This window comes from Felis catus, chromosome B3 (genome assembly GCF_018350175.1).
Source record: "Felis catus isolate Fca126 chromosome B3, F.catus_Fca126_mat1.0, whole genome shotgun sequence".
Taxonomy (NCBI): domain Eukaryota; kingdom Metazoa; phylum Chordata; class Mammalia; order Carnivora; family Felidae; genus Felis; species Felis catus.
In genome coordinates, this window is record NC_058373.1 from 69,553,329 (window position 1) to 69,566,208 (window position 12,880).

Below are 12,880 nucleotides of genomic sequence, written 5' to 3' on the forward strand. Positions count from 1 at the left end.
TTTTAAACGGTAAAAAAAAAAAAAATAATAATAATAATAATCCAGTGAATAAAGAAATGAAAAACATTTTATTTTGGGGGGATAAAGATATGACACAAGATAAACTTTACTTTTTCCCTGTTAGTGTGTCTTGCCTCATGACTTCCACTTCTTGGTGAGGTGGGTAGGGTGTTAATAAACGGGTGGAAGGGAAGCAGTAGGCAGGCACTGGATACTTTCAACCATTCTGACTTATACTCACAACAGGAAGTCAATGACAAGTTAACAGTGAATCACTTGTTTGATTCTACAGCAGATCTCTCAGAAGTTTTGCTACCAAACAACAAAATAAATCCAAATCTCTATCTTTTCTACACTGTAGACCACAATTAAGCCATTACTCACCAGAAAAATTTCAATGGCACCAAGGATATACATGGCTGCTGCAAATGTGGTACCAAGATAAAAGCAGAGGCCAACAGCCCCACCAAACTCTGGGCCCAGGGCCCGGGAAATCATAAAGTATGAGCCTCCAGCTAAAAGACAAAACAGAATGTAAGCAGGATAAAGAAAGTACACCGGTAAGAAGAATGTAAGCAAAGTCATAAATAAGAAGAATAAATGCTTCAAGCTTTTGAAAACTCTCAATGTTTTCATAAAAGGTATATTTGCTAACGGGAAATAAAGGATAAAACCTTTCTAATATACTGCATAGCTAATGCTCCACACCAACTAGTTCAACTTGTCAGTATTACTTAGATAAGTATCAAGGAATATTTACTACAGGCATGAGATAGCCCCATAATATATATCCTAACTAAAAGAAGATAGGAATGTGACACAAATTAAGACTTCTAGCTTAGAACACGATGAGATTTTTTTCCTTTTTATTTTAATTGAAGTATGGTTGACTTTAATAAATGGTACAGTACAACATCATAGTGGTTCGACAATTCTGTACATTAAGCACACCATAGTAAGTGCAGTTACCATCTGTCACCATACAATGTTACTGCAATATTATTGAGTGTATTCCCTATGCTGTATTTTTCATCCCCATGACTTATTTATTTTATAACCGGAAGTTTGTAACTCTTATTCCCTCCCTCTCATTTATTTTGCTCATCCCTCTACTCTTCTTTTCCTGGACAACCACTAGTTTGTTCTTTGTATTTATGAGTCTCTGTTTTTGTTTGTCTGTTTATTTATTTGGATTTCACATATAAGTAAAATCATATGGCATCTGTCTTTCTCGGACTTATTTCATTTGCATGAGTGGATCTCTAGGTTCACCTGTGTTGTTGCAAATGGCAAGATTTCATTCTTTTTGATGGATGAGTAATATTCTATTTTGTGTGTATGTGTCCACAACTTCTGTATTCATTCATCTATTGATGAACACTTAGGTTGCTTCCATATCTTGGTTATTGTAAATAATACAGACTATACATAAGGGCACCTATATCTTTTTGATCTAGTGTTTTCATTTTCTTTGGGTAAACACCCAGAAATGAAATTACTGGATTATATGGTATTTCTACTTTCATTTTTTTGAAGAACTTCCATACTGTTTTCCAAAGTGGCTGGATCAGATTCTATTCCCACCAACAGTGAGTGAGGTTCCCCTAGTTTAGGACATAAAGAGACTTAAAGAATGTATTCTAAAGTCAAAGAGTGTGAATGCCTATGACCAACAGACTAAATAGTATTCTGTTCCTTGGAAGTTTGCACCTCTGGCTTCACAGCATAAACATACAGTAATTGTTGACAATCCCTGAAATGCAATCTTAGCCAACTGACCTGGCACCACTCCATTAGTGGCAATGGCACTCATGGAGATAGCAGTCAACATTGTCTGTAAAGGAAGTGAAAGGAGAAGACTGTTACTGTTATAAAGATGACATTTCTGTACTATCTTCCCATCTGTGGAATTCAGAGCACTGTTTGAATAATTAACTCTACATACTTTATGGATGGAGTTGGATGTCATACCTAATAGCATGGAAATATGATGTGGTTCAACTCATTGCACTAGTCAAATTACTATCATCTTGAGTATTCTGTTAAAATGGTTCTATGTCATAATCAGTAGGTTAGGGGCTAGTAGAAACCCCTGATCTCACCCTGGTCTCCTAGTTAACTTGGAAAACAGACTGGAAACTGACTAAGGACTAGATATTACAAGAACAATATTCAGTAAGGAAGGGAACCACTGAAGACTTCTGAACTAATAAAAACTATATTTTGAAAACATTGCCTGGGAGCAACAGAGTATAGAATGGACTGCAGACAGGGAGCAGATGAAGACAGAGTGACTTGTTAATATGCTATTACAGTTCAGTGAAAAAACAGGAATATAAAGGAAGGGTTGTAGGTAAGAGATTTCAGAGGGAGACTTGACTGACACTGGTAGCTGATTAGATGTGAGAGGTAACCAAGGAGCCAAACATGACCTTGAAGTTTTAAGACTAAGAAAACAAAAAGCGGGGGGGGGGGGGGAAGTACTATTAATTTTAATTTATTAATGATAGGAACTATCTCTGCTTATCCTGCTTTGTATGTACTCAGTGAGCCTAATGCACAAGGAGGGTATAATAATGATAGTAATGAAAGAGGTCAGCAGGTAACAGAACAAAAAAATACATTTTTTATAATAATCAACTTATAATGCATAAGAGGAGTTTAAATTCAAGGAAGATCAGAATGTTCTCAGTACAGTGGGGAGAGGACCTGGAAAACACACCTGAATTTCTAGGGAAGGGAGAACAGATGAGACTTGAAAACAAAACAAACGCCCCTCACCCTAAACAACAATCCATTTTGTTCCTCCATACTATACTGGAGTAGTGCGGCATCATTTTCTATCACAACTTTGGTGCCATCAATACAAGTGGTTTGTATGCTGAATTCTTTGAAGTCAAGGACTACATCTCCTACTCCCTCCAGAAAGAAGTCTTCCTTTGTAATTTCTAGTACATCATATTATAGATCTAAGCAGTGAAGAGTGGGCCGTAAATAACTGAAAATCCTTCAGGTTTTAATATCAAAATAATCTCTCCTTTTGAGATCATGAGTCTTCCCCTACTAGCCTTTGTTTTATTCTCAAACAAGTCAAGTGCATATAATCTTGAGCTCTTGCAACGTTCCAGGTGATTTCTAAGAGCCAACTCAGGACTTACACAGCAGCAGCAGATAAGGACGATTGCGAAGGCCTGAAGAACGCCAGCCGTGCCCACAACCCATGTAAGGCGTAGAAACAAGATCACTCCAAAAATATTTTGTAGACAGGGGAGGTAGACACCCATGAAAGTACCCATTTGAGGGGTCTGGAAAGAAAGTTGACAAAAGAAAAATTATATAGTCATCTAGAAGCCATGCTTTTATCCCTTTACTTGTGTATAAAAACTTGCTCCCAACTACCATATTAATTATTAGGCAGAGATAATCAGAATATCCTAGAAGAGGCACATATAAAATCTCCATCTAATAAATGTCCATCACCATACTTTTTAATAGTCCTAGAACTATACATTTTTACTTTACACAGGTCCCCATATGTTTTTACATAAGTATTTGACCACAATCCCCCCCTTTTAAAATGTTCTGTAGTTTGAAACTATCAGCTTTCCCTTTTCATCTAAACTGAATAATGACTTGATGGAATTCCTTTAGAATGTGGTATAAATCTTTCATAGTAGCTGGTAAATACAGTTGGTAAAATGAAGATCTGAGGGTCATTTCATTCCTGAACAACCAGGAAGCTACCTTGTTCCGTATTTTCATTTTGAGAAAAACTGAAATGTAGTCTTTGAAAAACCCAACCACTTCACCACAGAGAGATGGCATCAGCAGATGGGCGTGGACACTCTTCTTCTGAAGTGCTATTTCCTCTCCCTGCAACGGTCTTCTCCCAACCAGGCTCACTGTCTCACATTGGTTAGGTCTCTGCTCAAATATCACCGTCAGAAGGGCTTTCCCTGACTAATCTCTCTCCAACAGTAACCCCTTCTGCCCTGGCTTTCTTGCTGGCCAGTTGCAGTCTCTTTAGCCTGCCTTAAAAAAAATTAATTACTGAAGTATAGTTGACACACAATGTTACACTGGTTCAGGTGTACAACATAGTGATCTGACAAGTCTCTGCCTATGATATGTCACAAGTGTAGCTACTATCTGTCCCTGCTTATATTTTTGTTAGAGCATTTATCAACATGTAATATACAGTTTAACAACTATCTCTTCATACCAGAATTCAGGCTGCATGAGAGCAGGATGTTGTAGGTTCTCTTTTTGCTATGACCCTGGTGCCCAGAACAGTGCCTGGCTTAAAGCAAGCATTCAATAGTTACGGAGCACAGAGTGATGCCCTGGATAGTTCCTCCTTTCTTATATATGGGACTCTTTTTATTTATCATTGTTATCCTAAGGCCTCACCTTGGTGGGCTTCTTTTTCCCCTCAGTGATGTTCTCTGCCTCTTCATGTTCCTTCGCTCCTTGTGTCAGATTAGTATAATTGGCCATACGGTTGAGGAGAGAAGATACCTTTGGTCTTGTGTCCATTTCTTCCTATAAAGTCGTAAACATGGAAGAAATGAGTAATGAAGAGCACTGGAAGCATAAGCATCAAAATGGCCCATGTATCAGAAAATTGCAAATTAAATAAGAAAATATTTCACAGATAAATATTTTAAGACAATTCATCAGTGAGGCTTTATTTTCCTCCCAAGGTAAAATATCACTTAATCAGGGCTACGTGAATCCTTATAAGATTCTTAAGTGAAAAGCTTTAGGATTCTTTCTAATAGCTTAACTTTACAGTAAAAACAAAATCACACTGGCCCCTACAGACAGCTGTAACCTTGTAAAAAATGTTGGTAATATTATCTTTAACTACAGTGCCCTTTCTTTAGGCTACCAACATTCTAACAAAATTTATGGCTATTATTGATTGCAGCACATACGGATAGCTCATTAAAAACTTTTGTGACTGAGGGGCACCTGGGTGGCTCAGTGAGTTAAGGGTCCGACTCTTGATTTCAGCTCAGGTCATAATCTCGTGGTTTGCGAGATCGAGCCCTACATCGAACCTGCTTGAGATTCTCTCTCCCTCTCTCTCTGCCCCTCCCTGTCTCGTGCACACAGCTGTGTTCTCTCTCAAAAATAAACAAACATTAAAAGAAAAAAACCTTTTGTGACTGAAGTAAATATTCACCACAGATCTTTTCTTCAAGTAAGCTGAAAGAAAATATCATTTACAAGATAAGTATGCTGAGAGAACTAAATTCACATCACTGTCCAAAGCCAGAAACAAAGGCAGTGCGGGACTAAAGTAGGTTCCTTTCAAGAACCTGCCTGCAGACGCCGTCAGAGTCCGTAGGGTCTCAGGTTAAGACCTACAAGGTCCTCTTAATCTAGCAGCCTACTTCCTACACTGATTTTTGATTTAGTAGTTCTAAGGTAAGTGATAGTCCTCCCAAACACAGATTGAAAAACTCACTATTTTACACTTTGTAGATAATGCAAATATTCACATCCTAGCTGAATTAGATAGCAAGGTCCCCCATATTGAGGAAGAATGTCAACATTCTTCCTCAATACTCAGAAATTTGATTTAATGGTACTTATTAGTGATCATTAGATTATAAATAAATCAACTATAATGACAAGTTATCATAAGTATTATACTTTAACAATCAATTCTTAAAAGTATCCAGGCTGTACTGTTTTAAAACTAAATGGGATAGAAAACAGCGATCTTGAAATCTCTATTCCTGAAATCTCTGCCCTAGTCTTCTCCCAAATATTACCTCAAAGAGTGCCAGGTTTTTATCAAAATATTCATCTCCTTCTTCATAATTGGAATTATTGAGATAAGCATTTCGAGCTTTCTTATTATGCCCATCATCTGGAAAAAAAAAAAAAAAGTAAACCAAGTCAGTTTCTCAGTGGTATTAAAGAAGTATCAGCACCAAATAACTTCATGTTGCCTCTGTATTAACAGAACCCATTTTCATATTCAAACTACTTTATTTTTTTATTTTGAGAGACAGCGTAAGTAGAGCAGGGAAGGAGCAGGGGCGAGGGTGGGGGTGGGACAAAGGATATGAAGAGGGCTCTGTGCTGACAGCGGAGAGCCCAGTGCAGGGCTTAAACTCACAAACTGTGAGATCATGACCTAAGCCAAAGTGAGACGTTCAACTGACTGAGCCACCCAAGCACCCCTCATATTCAAACTTTAATCTGAGAGTGGGAGAACTCAATTAGCGTTGCTTGGAGAATGTGGCTCCCTCTAGAAAAGGAGCAAAAATAAATTTCTAAGAGGTAAACATAGGTCATTGCTTTTCTTAATACAAAGGCCTCTGGACACACTATTCTTTTAGGATTCTAACCTACAGAGACCCTACACTTAAAGTCACCCAAATCTAGAATAAAATTTTTTTAAAAAGTACTTATTGAGTCCTTAGTATATAATACCTTTATACCCTATTGCTGTTGAACAATGGCAGCAAAAGGCCTCTACTTACAGATGTCCAACCTTTTATAAATTATATTAGGTAAAAAAACAAAAAAACAACAAAAAAATGACATTAGGTCATGTAACCAAGAATTATTTTTGTACAAACTCCTGCCACATATTTTTTTTCATCCCACAAGCATTTGGTGAACCAGCTATAAAGAAAAAAAAAAAGAGAGAGAGAGATAAAGAGACTGGGTTCCCTAACACAGTAAAGTTTGTGTTGTATCCTTAGCTTTGGTTCTGTATTGTGTAAGAGTTATATAATTATAATCACCTTGTAGGAGAGAGAGAAAATAAAAAAATATATAAATGTCATTAAGAACTAAGACTTTATTGATAAAATAGACACTAATATAAAATTTAAAGAAATTAATTTAAAGTCCCATAACCTTAAATGTAAGTTTGGGAAACAGTCAACAAGCTATGAAAATAACTGGATCATGTCAAAGGACAGAAAAGCCAACCTGATGGGATCCCTAATGGCCAAAAATGGGATAATATGAGCACTAAAAATAAATAATGCAATGAATTGAAAAGTAAGTATGTGAAATATCCAATATATTAAAAAAAAAAACAACTAGTCACCTTTGCAAGTTACTAAGAAAACAACATATATGAAAAACAATAAATGGAAAGAATCAAGCAATTATCTTGCCTTTCCTGTACCAACTATATTTCTAGGTAATGAAAAGTTAAAGAAAATTTCTTCATTATAGAAACATTCTAGCTAATCAATGTGGAATTTAAAAAACAAAACAAACAAGCATAGGGAAAAAAGAGACAGACAAACCAAGAAACAGACTCTTAACTACAGAGAATTGGTGGTTACCACAGGGGAGCTGGGTAGGGGGATGGGTGAAAACAGACGAAGGGGATTAAGAGTACACTCATCATGGGGTGCCTCAGTGGCTCAGTCATTAAGGGTTCAACTCTTGATCTCAGCTCAGGTCATGATCTCATGGTTTGTGAGATCAAGCCCTGCACTGGGCTCTGCGTTCAGAGTCTTTCTCTCTCTCAAAATAAATAAATAAACTTAACAATTTAAAAAAAAAAGTACACTCATCATGATGAGAATTGAGTAATGCACAGAATTGCTGAATCACTATACTGATTCACCTGAATCTAATATAACACTGTATGTTAACTGAAATTTAAATTAAAAAAAATTTTTTAATGCAGATGGATTAGGAAAAAAAACCCACCCATTTTCAACCCCTAATGAAATAATGGATCTAGGCAATCATCATCAATGGTTGCTAAAACCATTAGATGAAAGGCTAAGACATAACTTTATAATGGATGGATCAGGGTGATCTGGAACTCAATGATCAATATTAACATTGCTTGTTAAAAGTGGACGACACAAACCCCTACTGTAATACAATAAAAAGTACCCTGTGCAACCTATGATGTATTCTTACCAAAAGAATGGAAGTTGAATCTAATCAAGCTTCTTAAATCTATCAGTTCACAAAAACAAAACAAACAAAACAAACAAAACAAAGCAGAGGAGGAACACGCTAAACATCACCACAAAGATGAGGCAATCACCAAATTCAGAATGTGAGAAATTCTACATGACAAATAATCTGACTTATTCAATAAATAAATGGCATAAACTAAGAAAGCAGAATTCATAATTTGAGACTTAAAATGACATACCAACCAAGTACAAGGTGTGAAACTTGTTAGAATCCTGACTCTAATCAAATGTAGAAAACAAAAACAAAAACAACAAAAAACCCCAAAAAACCCCACCTTTGAAACAGATAAATTTAAACTTTTTTTTTTTTAAAGTAAATAAAATCATGTGATGTCTGGAATTTTAAGATATTCCAGGAAAAAATTAAGTGGGGATTGAAAACAGATTCTCAACATTGTTGAAACTGAGTGATGGCTTCATGGAGGTTCACTATCCTATTCTATTTACTTTTCTGTATCGTTGGAAATTTCCACAATAAAAAGTTACTAAAAAAACAACAAAACAAAACAGGAAAATGATAGCGTGGAGGAGCCTGCTTCGGATTCTCTGTCTCCCTCTCTCTCCATTCCTTCTCTGTTGTGCACACGGTTTTTTTTCTCTCTCAAAATAAACATTAAGGAAAAAAAAAAAAGAAAATGTAATTCTTTTCCTCTAATGGTTCCGGAAAATTCTAAAGAGAGAATGACGCAGCTTAAAATTATCACCGCTTTTAAGTAATCCATTTATTCAGTTAATTCAGTAAGCATTTATTAGATTTTTTAAAAAATATTTATTTTGGGAGAGAGATAGTGTGCATGAGTGGGGAAGGCGCAGACAGAGAGGGAGAGAATCCCAAGTAGGTTTTGCGCTGAGGGCATAGCCTGATGTGGGGTTCGAACTCATGAAGCCTGAGATCATGACCTGAGCCGAAATCAAGAGTTGGACGTTCAACTGACTTGTACCACCCAGGCACCCCACATTTATTAAGTTTTTATGATGTGCTGGGCACTGTTCTAGGTCTTGGTGATACAGCAATAGACAGAGCAGTTAAAGATGTTGCTTTCATTGTGTGTATATGAAGTCACAGAAGACAGTTAAAAACATATACACACACACATAAAACTGATTTATAGTGGTTGTCCATTTCTATAGTGTAAATACTCACACATGCCAATTGTAAACTACTAACGTGTTGGGGCGTCTGGGTGGCTCAGTTGGTTGAGCATCTGACTCTTGATATCAGCTCAGGTCATGATCTCGCTGTTGTGAGAAAGAGCTCCATGCTGGCAGTGGAGCCAGCTTAAAATTCTCTCTCTCCCTCTCAAAAAAAAAAAAATCTCCCTCTTTCTCTCCCTCTGCCCCTCTCTCCTGCCCGCGTGCTCTCTCAAATAAAAAAATAAAATAAAATAAACTACTAATGCGAAGTCACTGAGAATGGTTTTGGGAAGAGATGCATACAATTGGTTCTCAGGAGTTGGTATGAGCTGGCTGTAGCACACCCTTAACATAGAATGTTCAGGAAAAGCCTGCATTTCAAGCGGAGGGAACAGTAATTTTAAAAAATCCTAAAGCAGAAACAATCTTAATGCAGTCATAAAACAGAATGAGTAACATGGCTGAAACAGAGAGAGGAAAGGAGAGAGCAACTGGAAAGATAGGATTTTAAAATTTCTATTTGGTTTTTTTTTATGATTCATTCTCATTTTCTCTCTCTGGGATTTCTCTCTCTTTTAATGTTCATTTATTTATTTTTTAGAGAGAGAGAGAGAGAGAGAGAGAGAGAGCGCGTGCCTGCATAAGCTGGGGAGGGGCAGAGGGAGAGACAGAAACAGAATGCGAAGCGGGCTCCAGGCTGTGAACTGTCAGCGCAGAGCCCTACTCAGGGCTCGAACTCATGAACTGTGAGATCATGACTTGAGCCAAAATCAGACGCTTAACCGACTGAGCCACCCAGATGCCCCTCTCCCTGGATTTTTTTTGGTTTGTTTTTCCCTTATTCCATTTGTTCTCTTTCCTCTTTTGGAGTTTCCACATTCTATTTTTTTCAGTAATTACTTTTGAAATTTTACCACATATGTTACTTAAACTGTTAAGTGAGTTTAATCAATAATCTGTCATCCTCACAAACAACACACTTGAACACTTCAGTTTCAACTGTCCTCTGATTCACATAATATTACTGTTCTGTCCAATATTTCTAGTAGTTAATTTTACTACACAATAAGACACTAAAAATATTTCAGAGACAAAACACTGACTTGGGTCAAGGTCAAGGTCACTGTTCTTCTGGGATCATTTCCCTTTTACTTGAGGTCCCTTCTTCACAATTCCTTTAGAGTTTCTCAAACTCAGCACCATGAAATTTCAAGGCCACATAAGTATTTGTTGTAGTACATCATACAGTTACATCATAGGACGTTTAAGAGCATCCCTAGCTGCTAGTCACTAGAGGCCAGTAGCATCTCCCGCAGTGACAATCATGAAAGTCTTCAAACATTTCCAAATGTCCCCTGGGGGACAAAATTGTCCTCAGTTGTAAACCACTAGCTTGGAGCAAGTCTTGTGGTGAGAAACGTTCTTGGCTTTTATTTAGCAACAGTTGCCTGTATTTTGTCCTAATTATTACTCAGTATCTTGCCAAGCACAATTCTAAGATAATAAAAGCTTTGCAAACACTTTAAGACATCATTTGCTATATGTTTCGCTATGGAGAATTCTGTCATTCTGCCATTCCGGGGAGGATCTGTACCTCTGGTGGATCTCAAGATCTTTTCTTAGGTGTTCTGCAGCATCATTAAAGATGTGTCTAGGTGTAATTTTCCTTTTGTTCTGTTCACAAACCCCTTTTACCTGTTTATAACCCGTTAATTTTATTTTTTGTATCAATAACTATTTTTTTTTTCTACAAGTTCCATTTGTTCTCCTCTCTAAACAGTCCTTCATTTCTGGGTAATACGCTCATCTAACTGCACCTTTTACTGATGAAAACATTTGATAGTTTTGTATCCCAGACTCAGAACCACTTTATCCCTCTTAAGGGTTATGTGACTAGGAATCCTAGATCCAACATCCTACTTTCCTGCTGGTTCAAGAGTCTCACAATACTGTTGCTATAAAAATCTGGCTTCAGAATAATCCTGCCCCATCCTGCTGCCTACTGGTCCAAGCCACATCCTAAAAGCTCTGGCTCCCCTTGCTGCAGCCATGGCACCTCTTTCAGGGCCTCTGTATTCTCAAGTTTCAGGTGCAACCACCTTAACTTTTAGACACTCTGGTTGTGGATGTTTCTGGTCCAACTTCCATTTGCTTGTTTATTTCGAGATGGAAGAAATATCCCTGGAGACACTGCCTACATTTACAAGACCAATGATGCCTCCAAGATTATATCTTATTAGGGTCTACCTGTGGTGGTGGTAGGAGTGGGAGGGTCCCGTAGAGATCCTGGTCAATCATGAAAGATCAAGGCCTTCCAGGCAAGGAACAAAGTTCTCATCAGGAGTGGTTAACTGAAAGGCATGGATCAATTCTCAATCTCAGTTTCTTGGTGGGAAATCATGCTGTTTCAAAAGTACAGCCTTCAGAAGTCTGGGTCATTACTGTAACCTCAGGAAATCCCAAATGGAATGGAAATTCTAGAGTTTCTGAATAACAAGTAAGTTTTACTCTGCAGGAACTAAGAACCAAATGCATGTCGTAGGGCTGTTTTATGATTATCCAGAATCCTAAGAGGATTCCTTTGAAGGATACCTACTGACACTATCAATTAAACAGCCCAACAGATCACTATGTTTTGTTTTTCCTCATTTTACTATCCAGATAATGCTAAGATTACTGGGAACTTACTGGTGTTTCACTGCACAAGTCAAACAGAAACTGATAAGTGCCATTGATTCTACTACAAATTTCAAATTTCCATTTTTTATGGCATACTTTTTTTGGTAAACATAAAATGGTATAGCAAATGGCTTGCTCTTAATAAAACCTTTATTCTTGTGGTGCAATTACCTCCATATTGCTGCTTTTATAATTTGCCACTATACTACAATTGGGGGCTAAGATAAATAAATCTCACATTCCTCCCTCAGTCTCCTGATCTCGTCAAATGATGTTTGCTAGTCTGAGCTAGGCAGAACAAGAGCAGTAAATGGATTTAATTTCCTCTGGCACAGGCTTGGGTCTGAACTATGCACTGTGTGAACATGAAAGTTGTCTCAAATGTTACAAATTATGTTTTTGATTTTATAGTTTGCTTCAATCAGTAGCCAAATAAGAGGCATGCAGTATGACTGACTGCTGTATCTCCTAAGTCAAGCGTCTACTCTCTTTTTCTTCACTATTTACTTGTTGAAGAAACCATGTCCGGTGTTCAGTAGGGTTTCTGATTTTGATGATGACATCCATATGATGTTTAAATGTTGTTCGGTTTTTGTAGTTCCTATAAATTGCTAATTAGGTCTAGAGGCTTAACCACATCCAGTATTTTTAAGGAAGAGGTAGGAAAACTCCTTCACAGTGGTATTTTGATCTTCTGTCAGGAGGTTTTCTTTCTGAGATACTAGCAACTGTTGGTGATGAATGCCTAGATCCATTAATTTATGAGGGCTTACAAAATGGTGATATTCTTTTCTATTATTCTTCCTTAACTTACTAGCCGAAATACTTTTATAAAGAAATATTTCCTCTAATATACTGTTTGGTTACCCATTAATACAGTTAAAAGCATGGCAAATACTTCATTCTTTCCCTTTATTAACCAACTTCGTTCACCAGAATACTCCAATGGTGACTAATTAGCTTTTTAAAGTCTCAATATGAACTCATGAATTTAAATATTGGATATATTTCAAATGAAATTCTTTTTCTGCGTCAGTTAAGATGATTAATCCTTTAATCTCCTTTTGTTAATACACTGAATTATATAAATT

General features: G+C 37.0%; 1 protein-coding gene across 3 annotated transcripts in view; it reads right to left on the bottom strand.

Annotated features, from left to right (window-relative positions):
* SLC12A6 (solute carrier family 12 member 6) overlaps positions 1-12,880 on the bottom strand; it is an 87,746-nt gene that overhangs the window by 22,708 nt on the left and 52,158 nt on the right. For all 3 annotated transcript variants that reach the window (XM_019832715.3, XM_003987308.6, XM_011283087.4), the window contains 5 exons: positions 5,784-5,881; positions 4,411-4,542; positions 3,159-3,305; positions 1,780-1,834; positions 385-515 (listed from right to left, as the gene is read on the bottom strand). In XM_019832715.3, coding sequence (XP_019688274.1) covers positions 385-515; positions 1,780-1,834; positions 3,159-3,305; positions 4,411-4,542; positions 5,784-5,881 — 563 coding nt within the window. The remainder of the gene's footprint in view (positions 1-384; positions 516-1,779; positions 1,835-3,158; positions 3,306-4,410; positions 4,543-5,783; positions 5,882-12,880) is intronic.